The 18,271-nt window shown below is 37.0% G+C and overlaps 2 protein-coding genes across 8 annotated transcripts in view; one reads left to right on the forward strand and one right to left on the reverse strand.

Moving 5' to 3' along the window:
- Positions 1-834: 834 nt before the first annotated feature.
- On the reverse strand, positions 835-11,230 carry LOC135205472 (rho-related protein racB-like). 3 transcript variants are annotated; one of them, XM_064236161.1, is made up of 5 exons: positions 10,564-11,230; positions 9,680-9,781; positions 9,294-9,440; positions 5,019-5,139; positions 835-4,426 (listed from the first exon to the last, which is right to left on the reverse strand). In XM_064236161.1, the coding sequence occupies exons 2-5, from the start codon at positions 9,770-9,772 to the stop codon at positions 4,188-4,190; spliced, it is 600 nt and encodes a 199-aa protein (XP_064092231.1). In that variant the 5' UTR covers positions 9,773-9,781; positions 10,564-11,230; the 3' UTR covers positions 835-4,187. The 3 variants fall into 3 exon arrangements, with proteins under 3 accessions (XP_064092231.1, XP_064092232.1, XP_064092234.1); XM_064236162.1 differs by having other exon boundaries at positions 10,777-11,229; XM_064236164.1 differs by lacking the exon at positions 10,564-11,230 and adding an exon at positions 10,035-10,556.
- A 3,250-nt stretch (positions 11,231-14,480) lies between these two features.
- The window catches only part of LOC135205473 (E3 SUMO-protein ligase PIAS1-like), a 105,332-nt gene continuing 101,541 nt past the window's right edge, over positions 14,481-18,271 (forward strand). For 3 of the 5 annotated variants that reach the window (XM_064236165.1, XM_064236166.1, XM_064236167.1), the window contains exon 1: positions 14,481-14,633. The gene's annotated coding sequence lies outside the window, so the exon portion shown is untranslated. Of the gene's footprint in view, positions 14,634-14,696; positions 14,931-18,271 lie in introns of those variants that run through there. The other 2 variants (XM_064236168.1, XM_064236169.1) reach the window with 2 other exon arrangements.

Consider the following 18,271-nt stretch of genomic DNA (forward strand, 5'->3'; position numbering starts at 1 on the left):
TCTATATACTTCTAACCACTTTTATTGCCCCTTCCTATTCACTATTCCATTGCCGTGTGTGTTTTTCTGGGGCCCTTTACCTGCATGTTAAGCCTGTGCCCATTTTCCACTTCCCACTTTCTGATGCTGTATATACTGTGATGTGGTCTTGGTATTTTTTCTTTACTACAGCAATTCTATTTTTTATGTTCTTATTCTATCAATTCCTGTCCTTGTCTGACAGTTCAGTCCTTTTCCTGATGAATTTTGTTCATTTTATCATGGTACAATTTGTTTAATTGATTGTGCTCATCAACCTCAGTCCTTTACCTTTGGTGGAATTTCAGTAGTACTATTGCTTCCTAATTTGCTCTCTTGATTATTTATGGACAATTACATCCTCAGGACTAACATCACTGTACAGATTCTTGTCGGGCCATGTAGGCTTCATGATATTACCAGTATTTGTATGTCACTGTCTGATAAGCTTCCAAAAAATCTTGTTTTCCTTCCGATCTTCCTCATTATGGTACACATAAAAAAATGCATGTGTTTCTTTCGTAAGGTCATCTTAATCTTCGTTATGTGTAAATTTATTCTCCCCACTTCTATCACATCACCCATTTCATCTTGAACCTTGTCACTCATGGTAATTTGTCCCTGCTGTTTTCTATTCTTGGCCAAGGACTTCATGTTACCTTGGTTCAGGTGTTGAAATTTTGGTTCTTCCATGCTGTTCGCACCATTTTTCTCTTAAGGGACAACTAATTTTTTGCTGTAAGTCCGTAGTTTATAGAGGAAATATAAGGAAAAATATACATTCTTTATGGAAAATTTATATATATAAAAGTACAGCACATATGAAAGTGGTGTACAGTATTACAAAGTATGTCATGGTTAGGTATTAATTAGTTTTAGGTTAATACGTAGCATTGTTACCTAGTTTTACAACAATGGAATAAGGTGAATATTTAACAACATTGATGGTAAATTGACAAGATTTGTTTTGACCTTGACATATACTAGGTCAATATTTTGATTCTGCAATGTACTGACAAAACATAGTATCAGATTTCATAAGATCCCTGAGGGCATAATTTAATACAAACAATAGTGGTAAAGTTGGTCATTGATAGACAATACGTAGCAGTTAAGAGATACTGAGATTATTTATATGTACTAAGACAGTGTAAGTAGGCTGTATTTGCCATTTCATATAGCCCAGTTCCAAAGTGTAGAGATGTATATACAACATTGCCAAGTCATTGAATGACAAAATTTTCAGATAGGATGCTCTTTACCTTTACGTATTGTTATTACAAATCTCATAAGTGGCGCATGATTATATATATTTATATAGTGGTCTGGTTTCCTTAACAGAGCTCTGGGAAAAGTAAGAGTGAAATTTGTACCACGCCCAATACTACTATTTCCATGAAATTGTCAGTATATTCTTGAGCACGAATAACATGCTAGTATGTCTGTTGCCTTCCAGTAAACTAGAACAATGGGAATCCCCAAGCTCATTAAAAGTATATTGGAAAGTTGTGGGTTACTCATGTTCTGCCTGTAAAATACATTCTGATGTACCGCTCAGGATAATAGCAACATGGAAAGTTTAAATATATCACTCGCCTTTCAGAAATGTTGCTAGATTTTGAGCCAGTTATCATGAATTCAATTACATAGTTTTTATGCTTGAATATGTAATTGTGTTTTTAGTGCAATTTATTTTACTGCATTTAAACAAAATTCTCTCCTCCATCACAAAGATGCATGGCCTGGAAAAATGGCCCCAGTGTCATACTTTGATTAAAAATGACTAAAGCCATATGAAATGCTATTAAATCGGAAACTTGGCTTAGCAGAGGTTTTTGGCGTGTGGTTTTTTTTATAGTGGCAAAATCTGACGGGTAAGGAAGGACCTGTAGTTAAACCAATACTCAACATGCAGGCAACTTTTTTTTTTAAAAGGATAGCTTAGCTAAATGTTTAGATTTAAAAGCTGAAATTAGACAAGCTTGAGTGATGAATGCTGAAAAATGAAGTCTCTGTGCGTACTGCTTCTCCCCAGAGCAGATATTGTCATGTAGATGAATTATTGAAACTGAAAGTTCAAGATGATTGCTGTGCTTTTTTGTTCAAGCTCATTTTTTACTATATTGTTTTTGTGTAGTCGAAGCAGGTGGGCTTGTAGCTATCTGCTGTTGCAACAAGGCTTGTAGTAATGATAGCCTACAGCTACCATGGTGGGTCAGTGCCATCAGTGCACCTTTGTTGGCACTGTAAGCATTACTAGAAGTTTTTACTACGTCCCTTCAGCAATTAGCCGCACCTGCATTTAGCCTTTTAGTTTACCCCATTCCTATATCTTTTCTTTCATATTGTTGAAAAAAATGTATCAAGTACTTAAAAAAAACTGGCACCACTCTTCAGGGTCTGAAATGTTTCCCTTATTCTAACCCCATCCATAAATTTCACACATCTTGCTCAGATACTAATCTTTATGGAGATTACAGTGTTGTTACAATACTTGTATCTTGGCTTTACATCTAGTGTGGATCTACATTCTGTTTCCATAGAAATGTTTGTCACCCATGTATACATCTGTGGGAACAACCTATTAGTGGAATTTCATTTCTCATTTCTTCTGCACATAGCAAAGAACACTGGCAAGTGCATTATTTTTCTGACATACACCTGAAGAGAAACAAAATCAAATCACAAAAGTACAGTTGGCACCCCATATTTGCAGGGGATGCACACTAGACCTGCCACCCTGATTTGTATTAAGGTTTGAAGTTATGTTGATATTTTAAAGTCATCTTAAACATTTAAAAATATGTACTTACCTATGTACAGTAAACCCCTGCTATTCACAGATTTTTTATGGATTGTATAGTATACCCATTATTCGTGGGAAATTTGCCTATTTGCGGTATTTTTCACTAAGAAGTATTCAAAAATTACTTTTTCATGTCATTTTTGAGACTAAATGCACTTTTTTTCTTTTATAAAGCTTAGAATACTCGAGTATAGGTTTTTTTTTTTTTTATCAAAGCAGGCAGTTCTAAGAGTTAGGTATTCGCAGATTTTAGCTGTTCGTTGGATGGTCTGGTACACATCCCTTGGGAATATGGGGGATTTGCTGTACTTATAACCCTTCCAGCCAAGAGAGAGAAGGACTGTACGAAGTATTTGTCTATATATCCATTTCTCATATTCAACCCTTTGCATGAGAAGAGATGTTTCAGTATGTAGCCTATGACTACCAAGTAGCAACTTTTATTTGACCAAGGAGTGGCAGTAACATCTAACTATGAGGTCAGTATGTCAAGATATTTGACAGGTTACACCCTCGCTCTTAAGATGGGGGAAATAATTTATATTGAACTAAAATCTTACTATAATTTGCTATATTTTCTTTACATTAATACTTTTTGAAAACTAGTATAATATTGATATCTGATAATTAATAAGTCATTTAAATATACAATTCAAGTACACAAGTACGTATTACATGTACATAAAAATTCTCTCATCTCGGTTAAAGAGAGAAAAAAATAATACTTAATCTTATTGAACTTAATATTATTTGCAAATATTATACTGTAAATCATTATTTTATCATAAAATAATATGACTATACAGATTATTACTCTACCAAAGAAAAAATATCCGCTAATGGGTGAGTTTTCCCGCGAATATTTTATAGTTGGGTTCCACCGAAAATTCAGCAAACCTGGGACATCAACTGTACTAATGGATTATTAGAAAGATTTTCTAGTTAATTTGACAGTCAAGTAAGAAGAATGAAGTGGAAAAATTAGGAAGAAAAATAGTAATGGGTGCGAAGAGGCTGAAGGTATTAGATGATAAACGTTTCGAAAGAGTACACGGACTAAATGGATTCTGCAAAGAGCATTAGTACCTTGAACAAGGTGCCATAGAATATATAGTAGTACAGTATTGTGAAGTTACTAATGATGGAAAACCACCAATGATCGTTTTAGAGAAGACCCATTGTTAAAGTGACACTGTACCTACATATACACGCAGTCTCCGGTTTATGACGGGGTTTCTATTCTTCAGACGTGTAAACCTGCAAGCAATTTCTGATGAATATAATTAAAAATCGTCGTAAGCTGAAACCGTTTTAAACCAGGGACTGCCTTACAAATAACACCAAAGAAGAACATGCTGTACGTTCATGTTATGGTGCAACAGGAATTTCTCTTGGCAGGAGCCTCATAATTTCGACCGGCTTCCACTGCAGCCTTGATAGCAGCATCACAGCCTGATGATAACAAAGCTGAACACTCCACATAAGTAAACATCTTTTCTGACTTAGCAAGAGCCATCCCTTCCTCTGCAGTCACATGTGTGTCTTTCTTCTGATTTTTCCCTTTAGCACTTCTGGAATCTACTCGCAAATCAGTCTTAGTTCCTGAAATTAAGATATAAATATGTAGCAAAGCAATTTATGTAAAAAGGGAGAATATGTTCAGTTGAAAAATAACCCAATTAAGTGCTGTGTCCACTGTTACATTAACTGAAAGCTCGTTTAATATATATGCATGAAGGTCAAAAATTCTTTAATCTCACAAGAATATTGTACAATGTGGGATGCAGATAGATATGGATATTTATTACTACTTTGAATAACTGTACTATCATTATAGACTAAATCAGGTACGGAATACGGGTCAGCATTTGACACTGAAGAAACTGCCCTCTCTCATTTGCCTTAAAAACCTCCATAGCATCCAGCTTTCTCTTGAATGCTGTTACCAACATGCTATTCGTCATTCAAACCCTAATACTTGAACCATATTCCATCGGTCTTTGTGTGTATGAAATAATTATAGTGAATACAAGAGCCCAATAAGTGAATGCTATGAAAAGTATAGGCATCAAAAGAGATACATATATAGATTAAATCTCTCTCTCTCTCTCTCTCTCTCTCTCTCTCTCTCTCTCTCTCTCTCTCTCTCTCTCTCTCTCTCTCTCTCTTAGTAACAATCTATCTAATTTCTTACCAACAAGAACTGTGGGGACCTCCAGGCCACAAGACGTTCTGACTTCAGGAAGCCAGTGGGATGACACGCTACTGAAAGACGTTCGATTGTCAACACTAAAGCAGACAAGGAATACTGTAGTCTGAAAGAAAAATAAATTTTACATAAGCAATAGAGAAATAAATTAATCCTTAACAAGAAAGGGTATTGGCAATAGTTGGCAAGCAGGGTAAGTTTAATGTAGAATATTTTAAAGGAGGCTTTTTCTTTTAAGTTTTCTCCCTGTAGGAGGGAAGAGCACTGTAGGCATTACTAAACGTTCTTTGCAGTGTCCCTTCAGTCCCTAGCTGCAACCCCATTTCATTTCTTTTACTCGACCTCCATTCATATTCATTTTCTTTCATCTTGTTATCCACCTTCTCCTAATAAATATTTGCCAACGGCCATACCATGTTGAAGGCACCTCTTCTCCGTCCTAACAATTACTTCATAGTGTAGCTGCGAAGCTTTCTTCCAGTTACACCTTTCAAACCTACCTACTCTCAATTTCGTTTTCAGAATAGAATCTTCATAAGTCCCCACAGCGCCTCAGTGGCGTGATCGGTATGGTCTTGGCCTGCCACCTCGGCGGCCACGAGTTCGATTCTCGGGCATTCCACTGAGGTGTGAGAGATGTGTATTTCTGGTGATAGAAATTCACTTTCGATGTGATTCAGAAGTCAAGTAAAGCCGTTGGTCCTGTTGCTGAATAACCGTTTGGTTCCATGCAATATAAAAACACCATACAAACAAACAAACCTCATAGGTCCCTCTGCATGGCCTTTTGCCTAAACTCTAAGCCATTCCATTTTAGTTTTCTGAAAAGAAAACTATTGCGTGCTGCTAACTGGTATGTCGATCATCCACACTCCAATCATCAAACATACCAAATTGCAGCCCTTTACCCTCAGCAGTTTTGATTTTATTTAAGGTTAAATTTAGCCATAATCGTATGTCTGGTAACAATATAGGACGGGCCACCACTAGGCTGCGGTTAGTTTCATATGCTGCTGGTCATTTAGCACTAGTATACCATAAAGTGTCAGTAACATAGTTGCAATCTCCCTGCCAAACGTGACTCAGGCCGCCATATGGAAATATCTCAGTACAGCTTATGTACTATACTTTATTACTGTTTAATATATTATTTATGGGCAGTCCCCGGTTATCAGGGTGGGGGGTCCGTTCCCAGTGGGTTGCTGATAAGCAAAAACTGGCATTAATCAAAACCTGGGATTTATGGCAACTGTGTTAGGTTTGCTATGGCGCTATAACTCTTATTATTGGCCCCTTTTGGCGCCAACAACCGAAACTTTGTCTCATTATGAATTGCCGATTTTATGGAGCTAGCAAGCGCCATAAGACCGGATCGCCATTAACCGAGGACTGCCTGGTTTATTATTATTATTATTATTATTATTATTATTACTTGACCCAGTTTCCAAGAGAAAAAGTGCCTTTCAAAAACAGGTTTGCCTTAAACTCCGGCCATTGTGGTCAAGGCCTAAGCATCTGCTCTTGGATCTAAGCAGTGTCTAGTACAAATGGTTCCTGTAAATTACAGGACTTTCTTTGCAGACTCATTAAACATTAATGTTCAATCACTAAACACACTTACCATACACTCACACTCGCTAAACGCACACACACTAACTGTACATTCACATTCACTGAAAACTCAGCGCTCACTAGGCTTTCACTGTACCCAAAACGCTCACTAAATACTCACTGTAGAACCCTAAAAACACTGTATACATTCACTAAAGACTCACTTAATCCTAATCATTAACTAAGCACTCGCCTTATATACACTAAACATTTGCTAAGTACTCACTATATACTAAACACACTAAGCACTCACTGCACAATAAACACTCACCAAACCCTAAACACTCATTAAGAGCTAAATACTAAACCCTAAATGCTCAGTAAACCACTAAATATTCATTAAACACTAAACTGTCACTGAACATTCAATATTCATTCATTTAAACATTCAGTAAACACTTGCACGTTAAACATTCACTAAACCTTAAACACTTACACTAAATATTTGCTGAATACATTCACTAAATAGAATTGAACCTAGAGTTTTGGCCAAAGGATAAGCACTGGGACCTATTAAGTCATTCAGCACTGAAATGGAAACGGAGGAACATTAAAAGGAACAGAAGGGATTGCTGATAGGGGCCGAAGGCACGCAGCAAAGAACCATAAGTAATGCCTGCAGTGCACCACATGAAGTGCAAAGATGGCACTACCGTCCCATGGGGGAACATTAACTAAATAAACACATTGAATCACTAAACACTTAGCAGTCACTAAGCACTTATCAAAAATTGTTTATGAAAAAAATTCACAGTCATACTAAACCCTTTTCAATTCACACGGTTACCAGACCTTTACAGATGGCCACAAGGCTCTGCAGCGCCACACTGGTGGAAGACCACCGAACTATGTAGTACTGGTATACAGATAGCATCTCAAATATATACCCTCTATGCATTATACCGAGACCACTGAAAGGCAGATCTGTTTTCAGTGCCCTTGATCGGACGTTGTACAGAATATTCTATGATGCCGAAGAAACTTCAGCACATTTTTTACTTGTTTTCATGCAGGCTATCATTTAAACTGATTGCAACCCAGGGTATACAGAACGGAGGTTAATACGACTGTAGGGCTGGCAAGACGAAATTTAGCTGATAATACAGAAGAATAGTGTATGAAACTGCTGCCTCTTTTCATAAGATAAAATGATTAAATGCTACCAAATGATTACGAAATGTCAGACCAGTAATGCTAATGTTTTTAAAAACTAAGAACGTGATCAGAGGAGAAACTCCATTCTCAGATGGATCCTACAACTAATTGTGTTTTAAAAAATCACAGTAGATGCACGTGACTTCATTAAATAAGCGAATACCACAGGAAAAAGATAATCAGAAATCCAAGCGCTTTCGTCTTTACTAACACATTGTCAAGGAACGAATGAAGTACAGTTGGAAAGAAAGTTATCAGGTAAACATCAAGATCAAGAATATCAGATGGTTAATTGTCAAAAGGGTAAAAATTAAAGAGATAATCAAGGATCATCGGTTATCACACTGTCACAAACCTAAACATAGATTTAACCCTAACAGAAACTACAAAGTATCCGTATAGTCGAAAACATGTAAAAACTGAATATATTAATTTTGTTGCTTATATTTATCTACAACTTTTTTCATTATGAAGGCATCAAGTTTAAATAAACCAAGACTTAAATTTGGAACATTTCCATTATTTGACTTGATGAAACAAGATTCAATAATATTCCTTTTAACTGTGTCATTACGTGGGATTAATGCTCTTGCTTGACTCCAGTTAATAGGATGATCTAAATCTCTCATATGTACGGATAATGCATTCGATATTTGCCCAGTTCTCACAGAATATTGGTGCTGTTTGAGACGTTGTGAAAGAGATTTGCCAGTTTGTCCGTAGTAGACTTTATCACAATTTTTGCAAGGAATTTCATATATGCAGCCTGGAAGATCTTTAGGAGAATTTTTTATTACTAAACTCATGACATCAATATTACTGAAAACAACATTTATGTTAAAAAGCTTTAAAATTCTAGGAATTTCTATGATGGAAGGTTTTTAGAAATTCCTAGAATTTTAAAGCTTTTGACCATAAATATTGTTTTCAGTAATATTAATGTCAAGAGTTTAGTAATAAAAAATTCTACTAAAGATATTCCAGGCTTCATATATGAAATTCCTTGCAAAAAGTGTGATAAAGTCTATTACGGACAAACTGGCAAATCTCTTTCACAACGTCTCAAACAGCACCAATATTCTGTGAGAACTGGGCAAATTCGAATGCATTATTCGTACGTATGAGAGATTTAGATCATCCTATTAACTGGAGTCAAGCAAGAGCCGATAATCTTGGATTATCTCTTTAATTTTTACTTTTTTGACAATTAACCATCTGGTATTCTTGATCTTGTTGTTTACCTGATAACTTTCTTTCCAACTGTATTTCATTCGTCCCTTGACAATGTGTTAGTAAAGACGAAAGTGCTTGGATTTCTGATTATCATTTTCCTGTGGTATTCGCTTATATATATATATATATATATATAATATATATATATATATATATATATATATATATATATATATATATATATATATATATATATATATATATATATATATATTGTGTGCATTTTGTTATTTACTAAAAGTGAGAGATACTACAACTTACATCTTGGTAGGACAGTGGTCTTAGCTTTCCATATTCGTGTTGCCCAGCTGTATCCCAGAAACTAATGTGATTATCATTTTCTCCATCGCTGAAGCAACCAACGTGATTTTCGAATACGGTTGGAATATACTCGGTGGGGTACTCTCTCTGAATGATAATAATGATTATAATTAACAAAAATTAGTAAATTAACCGTCGAGAGTGCAAGGTCATCGGGAGTAAATGAGATGTATTACAACATTAGAAATCCAAATTTAGATAAGTAATTATTCAAGTAAACACAAGCGATTGTACGTAAGTGCAAACACTTTTTAAGCTATAAAATTATGTTAGAGAGACTGAGGTAATGATACTTATTGCTTTTACCAGTCTCTGCCCACACTAACGTTTAGGTAAGAGAGCAGAAGGCAGGTCTTTCCGGTGGCTCCGTCACCCACGATTACAACTTTGATGGGCTGAGACTCATTTTCTGTCGCCATCGTAGTGGCCTGTAGACGAAAAAAAATGAAAAATTACATCTTCCAGACTCTCATAACTCGCTACTTTATCTATCCTTAGAAGCTAAATAATACATCCATATTCATACATAAAGTCAACTTTTATTACTAAATGATCAGTTGTAACAACTGCTTCATTCCCTCACAGACTAAAAAAAATTGCATGAAGAGGACAAAATCTAGAATTATCTCAAGAAACAGGAGTGGGATTGTTAATGTATGAAAAGAAGCTAAGACGACTCACGATCGAGGAACTGACGTGTCGATCTTGGCTGCAGGCGAGAAGGCAAAAGCCGCTGAGAATTATGTGAGTAAATATGCTAAATGAACAATAAGGAGTTTAGCGTAGGAAAAAAAATTAATTGAATTGCATCGAGATCGACTGATCATATTGAGACAGGCTGGTGACGGTATAGGTGATGGAAGGCCAGTTAAAAGTAAGCTCCTAAATATGCAGGAATCGTGAGTATAAATACGACGCTGAGAAGGAGCCCTTTGTTCTTGATACCTTATTGTTCTCGGGTGCTAGCCTGTAGCTAGGGAAATGGTATTTTGTAAAATTATGTTGAAAATAATTTCCAGATCTCAGTAACTTATTCTTACATGTCTTATCGAGATTTTGCGAATCGCAGTTGTTTTAATGGATACTTGCTTACATTAGCAGGTAATACACTTTGCACCCATACATAAATACAAACGTGTGCATGCATACATATACATATACGATTCTATAACAGGAGCTAGAACCGTGTTCTTTGTTCTTCAACACCCACCTCTATTCTTTGTTTATGAGAACGTTGTCATAAAACTCTCATTCCAGATTTCACGTTTATCGCCAGATAACATATCAGAAATACCAAACGCTTGTACTCGGGAAATACTGTACATATCGGCGGTGAAATGACATGCATATGTGCACTGTGGACCCTGTATGTGACTGTAAGTTGTTTTTACACTCCCCTAAAGCTTCAAAATCACTTTGTTACCTTCTTGCTGGGTTTATAAAAAACGGAAATTCCAACGTAATGTATAAGCGTCCAGCTCCGAATAGTCACTTTAACAGATTTATTGCGAGATCACTTCACTAATCTTAAACTGTGTGTCTGGCTGTTTGGCTCATGACATATTAAACATAAGAGTTTTCTTTCGTTTAGAGACAGCATTTTTCTTCCATCGACTTTGGTAAACACTCGTTAAATGTTTGTGCAAACATCTAACTTTTTTTTTCTTCTCCGATCCCAAACGAGGTGTTAACCATGGACCTTGCCGTAACACTAAACACTACAGGCATTAGCAACAATATCACAGCATTACCGAGAACCGGATGCAGTGAATAATTCTTTGATAACAATCGTTACGTGTTCAAGATTTGCAGAAAGAGAACAAAAAATCGATGAATCAGTAAATTTTGCATAGTGCTTCAGGACTTCTCTTACTATTGTCACGGAATTCTGAGTTATAATCGTACGAAATAAATATAAATGTCAACTGATAATGAAGAGAACGCTAACTTCAAAAGACAGGAAGCTACGTGATAAGACAGGGAGGGGATTGCCAGAAGTTGAGCAATTAGCCTAAGTACCACGAAAGTAGGCCTGGCTTTTTGGGTTTTGACTTAGTCAGAATATCAGTTAAGTCTAAAAATCTAAAGGTGTAAACTATAAGCCGGCTGAAAAAAAAAAAAAAAAACTAGAAATCCACGCAGAAAACTTGTTTAGTAGGTACTAAATGTAACGCCCCCACAATATACGCTCTGATGGGAATACAGTAATGTTAAGTAAAACGAAGGTAACAATGAAAAGTAAAATCAAGACAGAGTAGGAAATTAAAGAAAGAAAGACACAACAGCGTTTATTCTAGGGTAGTCAGCCTAGAGAATTCTTGCATCGTTCTTCATTAGGTAGTAAGAGAATACAACAGGTTTTTATTTAAAGTTAAGTAGTACCAACTTGCTATGTTTTCTTTGTTTCCATCTTCCTCCTAACATTTGACCAACTTATGTCCTATTCTCACAACTTAAAAATATATGACCTATCTTTTCGCCCATTTTAATCATTTTACATCTTCAATGGCTCTCTAAATCCATATAAAACTCAGAGAATAAGGAAGATTTTTTTTTCTATCTTGAAATACATTTTCAGTGCTCCTAATTTCAAGTGAAAGCTTCTCGTAGACTACAGTCTTGGAGCTGCAAATTTAAAGGCTCTAAAATCAACATCTTAATTGTATCTGGTTAAAGTAACTTGAAACCATCTGTAGTTAATCTTGTAGGTAGGCTACTGACTGTGTTATACGCAGCGAGTCTGTCAAAAATCTTTGACACAGTTATGATACCTTGATATAGTTATTACGGATATTTAACATGGAATCAATGCAACTCAAACAAGGCAAGGGTAATCACAAATCCAATCCTGAGGTGCAACACCCTTTAGTGATCTTGCCGCTTTATTCTAATATATATATATATATATATATATATATATATATATATATATATATATATATATTATATATATATATATATATATATAAAGCTGACGGTCGGATTACGTATGTATGTGTGAATGTTCGCTATAGACCAAGGTATATATATACCTAGCAATAGACGGCGAAACTACCGGACCGAATTTGATCTGGGTATCTGGCCATGCTAACTTTTCTATTAGTATTCGCAGAGAACAAAGAAAGCATAATCCTGTTAGACTCTTTCACGAGGATTCCAAATATGCTCTTACCTTTCTTCTATCATGAAAAATAACGATGATATTAGGGGATGGTTTTTACCATGGTAACGTTTTGATCCGAATGTTCCGGTCATGCTAACTTCTTTACTATTAGCTTTGAAAAAGAAAGAAAAACATTGTTCTGATCGAAATTTTTACGAGGATTTAAAATATGCCTTTACTTTTCTTCTACGATGAAAAATGAGGATGATATTACACCGTCAGGCGCTAGCCGTAGTATACACACACACACACACACACACACACACCCCACACACACACACACACACCACACACACACACACACATATATATATATATATATATATATATATATATATATATATATATATATATATATATGTGTGTGTGTGTGTGTGTGTGTGTGTGTGTGTATGTGTATTTAACATAACGTCAATTCCCACCTGGTTGAGAACCACTGTCCAGTAAAGCAGTTTTCCATAATCAATTGCTCAAGCATAATATACTGTAGGATTTCTGGATATAAATAAAGATTTGAAACAAACCTATATGAATTTTGGTTTTAATACTCAAGTGTACTTTTCGAAACTGGCTTAATAGTAACAGCTTTCTCAGATCTAGGTGATGTTGTATAGCAGGGATCTCATATACAGCCACTGTTATATCAGTAAGGTAAGAAAAATTTCCCACTCCAACAAATTCAGATATGTTCATCGATTCAGGTCGCATAGTAAGGTACCATACACAGCTATTTTCTTTGCCTCTTTAAAAACTCATAGTGATATCATCATTATTTGCACTAGTAAATGTCGTTAGTCTTTCATTTGTATACGTTTCAATACTTATCTGATTCGGCGTTTCAACAAAAGTGGCAATTTTATTCACGGTTTTCTCGCTAAAAACTAAACCTATCAAGAGGTCTGTGTAATTTATTCATATCTATTCCTGCTTCTCGGATTTTCTGATAATTCAGTTTTATTCATTCTTATATAACAGGTAGTGATTGTAAAGGGTTTTTACGACTTCATATTCTCCCCAATAATTTTGTCTTAATTATCGTTATTTTCCCCCTTTCTTCTTTTTTCCTATTGCAGTCTTAATGCCTCACCATAGAACTAAAGTGATCTGTCCTTAATGATTATCATGTTCACTTTGCTCACCCAAGTGTTTTTAATATATCCATAAAACGATTTGTACCTACTGTCAGCTCTTGATAGAGCTATTTGCCAAAAGCATCTCCATTTATGACGTGATACTATTTTTTTCGGTGATATTGTAAAATTCTCATTTCCAAACAGTGCCATTCACCTACGTATGTTAAAATTTTCCTTCGCGCAATACATAAGATTGCTTAGTCCCCGGCCCTGCAAGTAATTATAAGCATAATACAGTTCATACCCTATTTATTTATTTATGCATTGAGTTATGCTCGCCCAGCCATTTGTAATGAGATGGCCGAAAGTTATGTCATTAGATATCCCAGTTGTTTCCTTAATGTGACCTATGTAATCCACCTTCTATATTATTTATTTATTATTTTTAGTGTCCTGCTGTTTCGAATTTAGATGCGTAACAGACGACACTCGTTCTTCATGTTCGTTTCGAGTGAGAGTCGCTATGAACATAATGTCTGTTTAAACATTAATGATGGCTGTCTTCTTTAGAAAAATTGCTATCACTCAGACTCAAGGTTTTAAAGTAGTCTTAGTCAAATATTTTGTCTGCTTTGAAATCGTCATGGGGTATCAGCCGATGCATTTGAAGCTCTGCAACATGCGCTGCAAAAGGAACCGTTTCTTGTGTGATTTTTTGAAACTTTCCGGGATTAAAACAAATGAGAATTTTTCACCGATACAGATTCAAATTAGGAGTTTCAGAATGAATTTTATTATATATTTGTTGTTTTTGACCATGTTAACGACGGGAAATTGGAAACAATTTAGGTGAAGCATCGCGGTAGGTAGGGATTACTGGATACCGAACAGTTCCACGGGAACCAAGTTTCGTGTACTTATGTTGTTTCTGTATGTTTATCTTTGTGTGTAAGTGTAGGTTTTAACGTCTGAAACTTGAAAGTAGTTAACGTCATGGTTATCCGTCTCCGTGACATTTTGTGGGCAGCTAGAACGTACTTTTGAGTAAGTGGAAGTCTTGCTTTATTCAGTAACCAGCAGATGCTTGTCATTGGTTAACTAAGGTTGTGAGGAGAGGTTTTTGTGGCGGGGTCTGCGGTGGCCTCTCGCAGGATGGAGGAGGAGGACGTTTGTTATGAAAACAACTCTCATGGTCTCGTTCGCCTTCCCTAAAGCAGCTACCGGAAGAAGCCTTCTGTTGCTGGTGTTCTTAATAGAGAAATCTGATTGACAGTGAAATTCAAGTACGCTTACGTAACGCAGGTCGTCTGTTTGATAGTTTAGGCGCCATTTGTTACCTAGGTATGCGTATACCTAGCCTAGCTAGGGACCTACTAAAGTCTAGGCCAAAATTAACGTTTTGGCTAATCGATTTTGGGTATGGTTGTTCATTGATACCATCTCTTGTTATGGACGAACTGTCAAAGATATTTGAGTATAATCTGTATTGTCAGCAGTAAGCTTGTAGGCCAATTTATTATTCAACCATTTTCTCCTTGAAGCTTCCAGGGCCTCGGGAGGTAGGCCCAGGCCACTGGTCAAAGATGCCACTGTCCAGTTTTTTTTCTTTTATTTCACAGTTTATTGTTATTTAAAAAATGATTACCTACCACCTTATTCTGTGTTGTACCGTTTAGAACTTAGCCTAGTATTGGCTGTGTTCTTATCTCCCAGATGACATTAGCCTAGGTGTAACCATGGTAGGTATTCCACTTGCCCTCAGTGCACCTCATACAGTGCACTGTAGGTATACATAAGGTTCTTTGCACTGCCCCTTCAGTCCCCAACTGCAACCCCTTTCATTCCTTTTACTACTTTCCACCCTCTCCGAAAATTTCTTTTATTTTTTTATTTTTGGCATGTAATGACCTTATAGGTAGGTCCCAGTGCTTGGCCCTTGGCCTAAGTTTCAAATTCTGATTTCAATTCCAGCTGAATATTTAAAGCTTCCTGAAATTATAAACTATGAATGAATGAAGTAGGGTAAAAAACCGCATGGTACAGGAGTGGACCATGTATGATCAATGTGTACAACCCCCAAAAAAGTACATTATAATGCGTCCTGACATCGGAGATGGGCATCAGACGCGACTTCTTGTTGGTGAGAAACGGAGCTAAAGACCTCTACTCCGGTGTCAGGACGCGTTATAATGTACTTTTCTTGGGGTTGTACACATTGATCGTACATGGTCCACCCCTGTACCATGCGGTTTTTTACCCTATACTATGAATGAATGAAGTAGATGTAAAGTTGGTGTTGATGAGGTCTTGTCAAGTGAATTTGCAGTATGTGATAGTGCACTACTGAGGAATGTTTAATTATCTGTGTTGTATACCCTTGTGGCTTTGTAATGAATAACTTGTAGGAGATGGAAGAGAAGGATTAGGTCAGAGTAGCAATAGAAATTTGTCAGACTTAGAATATGCAAATGATGGAGTTTGAGTCACCAAACCCATCTAAATTAACTGAACTTGCTAACAGAATGTATCATAAACCATGAAAGATGGGACTATAAACCATGAAAGATGGGACTCGAGGTAAAGCAAAGGAAAGCAAGTACAGTAATGAAAACATATTTGTACAAAGGGGGGAAATAACTACAGATAGAGAAAGGATTAATGAAATATTGATTGTATAATGAAATATTGATTGTGAAAGACTATATTGCAAATGGAAATCTAATAAACTGAATAAAATAGTATAGAATTCACACAGACTGAAAATGTATATGGACACCCAAACTATCTTTAAAAGTTTGTGTTGATTTGAGAACAGAGCTTTTAGTATCAGGAGTCACATGGCAAGGGAGAGAGAAAGAGAGAAATGATGCCAAAGGAAATTCCATAAGTAGATGAGATGAAAAAGTGCACATCTGGCATGGACAAGTCTTTCATACCATCATGGAAAGAAGAGTTTTTAGATGAAAAGTTGCAAGATGGGAGACTAGAGATATGGAAGTGTAAGCAAAGGAAAGACTTGAGCGATAGAACTTCACAGATGCCCTTTCATTGCATAGTGCTTGAGTTGGTCATTTTGGTTATGGCAGTAAGAGGTGTCCAGTGAAGATAAATAAGGATGGACAATTCCTTTGGATGCTTTGACAGATCCTGCTGTAACTGTTGTCCTCTTGGGAATGTCGGCCTTTTGATTTTGGTGGTCCTTGGAGAGGAGGGGGGAGAGGCCTGTTGTTGTAAGACTACAGAGAATCCTCCTCACATTCCTCATTATCTTGTATCATTCAGGAGCTGGTTCAGTACATTCCAGGATGCACTGTGCAAGGTAACAGGCTAGCCTATACTGAGATGGATAGCCTCTTGGTATGTGCTTTGCCTAGGCCCAACCAAAACCATCCACAGTTCAGTACTGCTTTACATGGGACAGTTTGCATTGATGCCAGTCTAGGCGATGCTTGCTGGCATGGTCAGCCTAACTGGTTGTGCTTCCAACTTTAGACCTAAAAGTAGAGAAGATGATTGTGTTTGGTCTCCTTTGACATCCTCAGGTCAGGATTAAGTGCCTGGTTTTTGCTTAAATTACTCATCATGATCATTTAAGCGGGTGTGGGGCTGGGCTGTTGCATCTTCCTCTTCAATAGAACTTCAGGGTTCTTTGCCAGTGGCACCTTGTAGGCTGAGATGAGGAGGCACTTCTGATAGGTCAGAAGGCTTGTTTGTGAGGGTAATGGCTTCAGAGGAGCAACAGACACGCCTTCTCAGCATCAGGTGTCCTCTATTTAGCACAATTGGGGTGTCACCCCATAGTCATCCCTGTCATTTTGTCTGCCCTGGTCTCGGCTTGCACAGGTTAATCATTAGGAAGTTTACATTCTCATGACTAGAAAACTCTGTGTCCTCCAAGCTGCTTCCTCAGTGTGAAGTTACAGCAGAGGTAATGCACCCAAGATGATGAAAGTTAACAGGAAAGATGTAACCAGGTGTGTGGTTGCATTATGTCGTGATGTCTGTGGATCCCCACGAGTTTTGTTTGCTCTGCAAGGGTGAACCATTTAGTCTTGAGTTTCAAGCGAGGAGTATGACGGCTGGTCTTCTTTGCAGTGATAGAGTTGTGGCAAGAAGTAGAGGAATGCATTAAGTAATTTGCTATAGTCTTTATGGAGGAGGAATATTGTGTCTATAATGCTACCACACCTTTTCTGCTCCTTTCCCCTCCTTGATGTCTTCTGGCTTGGTCCGACAATGGTATGCTCCTGAAGGAGAGTGACTAGCACTCGCTCTCCAACAGCGATAGGCCAGGTGTGTGTGCATGCAGAGCTATCCATAGTTGAAAGTGCAGCATGTGCATGTGGTTCATATCTGTCTACCCATGTATTTGCCTCTCCTGGTATATCTGCAGCATTGGAGTACTTGCAGATGTGACCATCCGTAGGTATTCCTGGTATATACTAATATCTTTTGCTATTTTTTTCTTCCGCGTTGCCATGGCTAAGGGGTCCCCTGTTCTTACTGCTGGTATTACTGCTAAGAAACTCAGCCGTGTTGAGCGTTCTGTAATGGCTGTCCTACCTTCGGGAGATACTCCAGTGATGTCTCCCTCAACCTGTTCTTCTGCTCTACTTGAAGAGATGAGACTAATGGACAGAGTAAGGCGAAGAAAGTCAAGTGTATATCTTCCTCTTTATCCT

The sequence above is a fragment of the Macrobrachium nipponense genome, chromosome 24, assembly GCF_015104395.2.
Source record: "Macrobrachium nipponense isolate FS-2020 chromosome 24, ASM1510439v2, whole genome shotgun sequence".
Lineage (NCBI taxonomy): Eukaryota > Metazoa > Arthropoda > Malacostraca > Decapoda > Palaemonidae > Macrobrachium > Macrobrachium nipponense.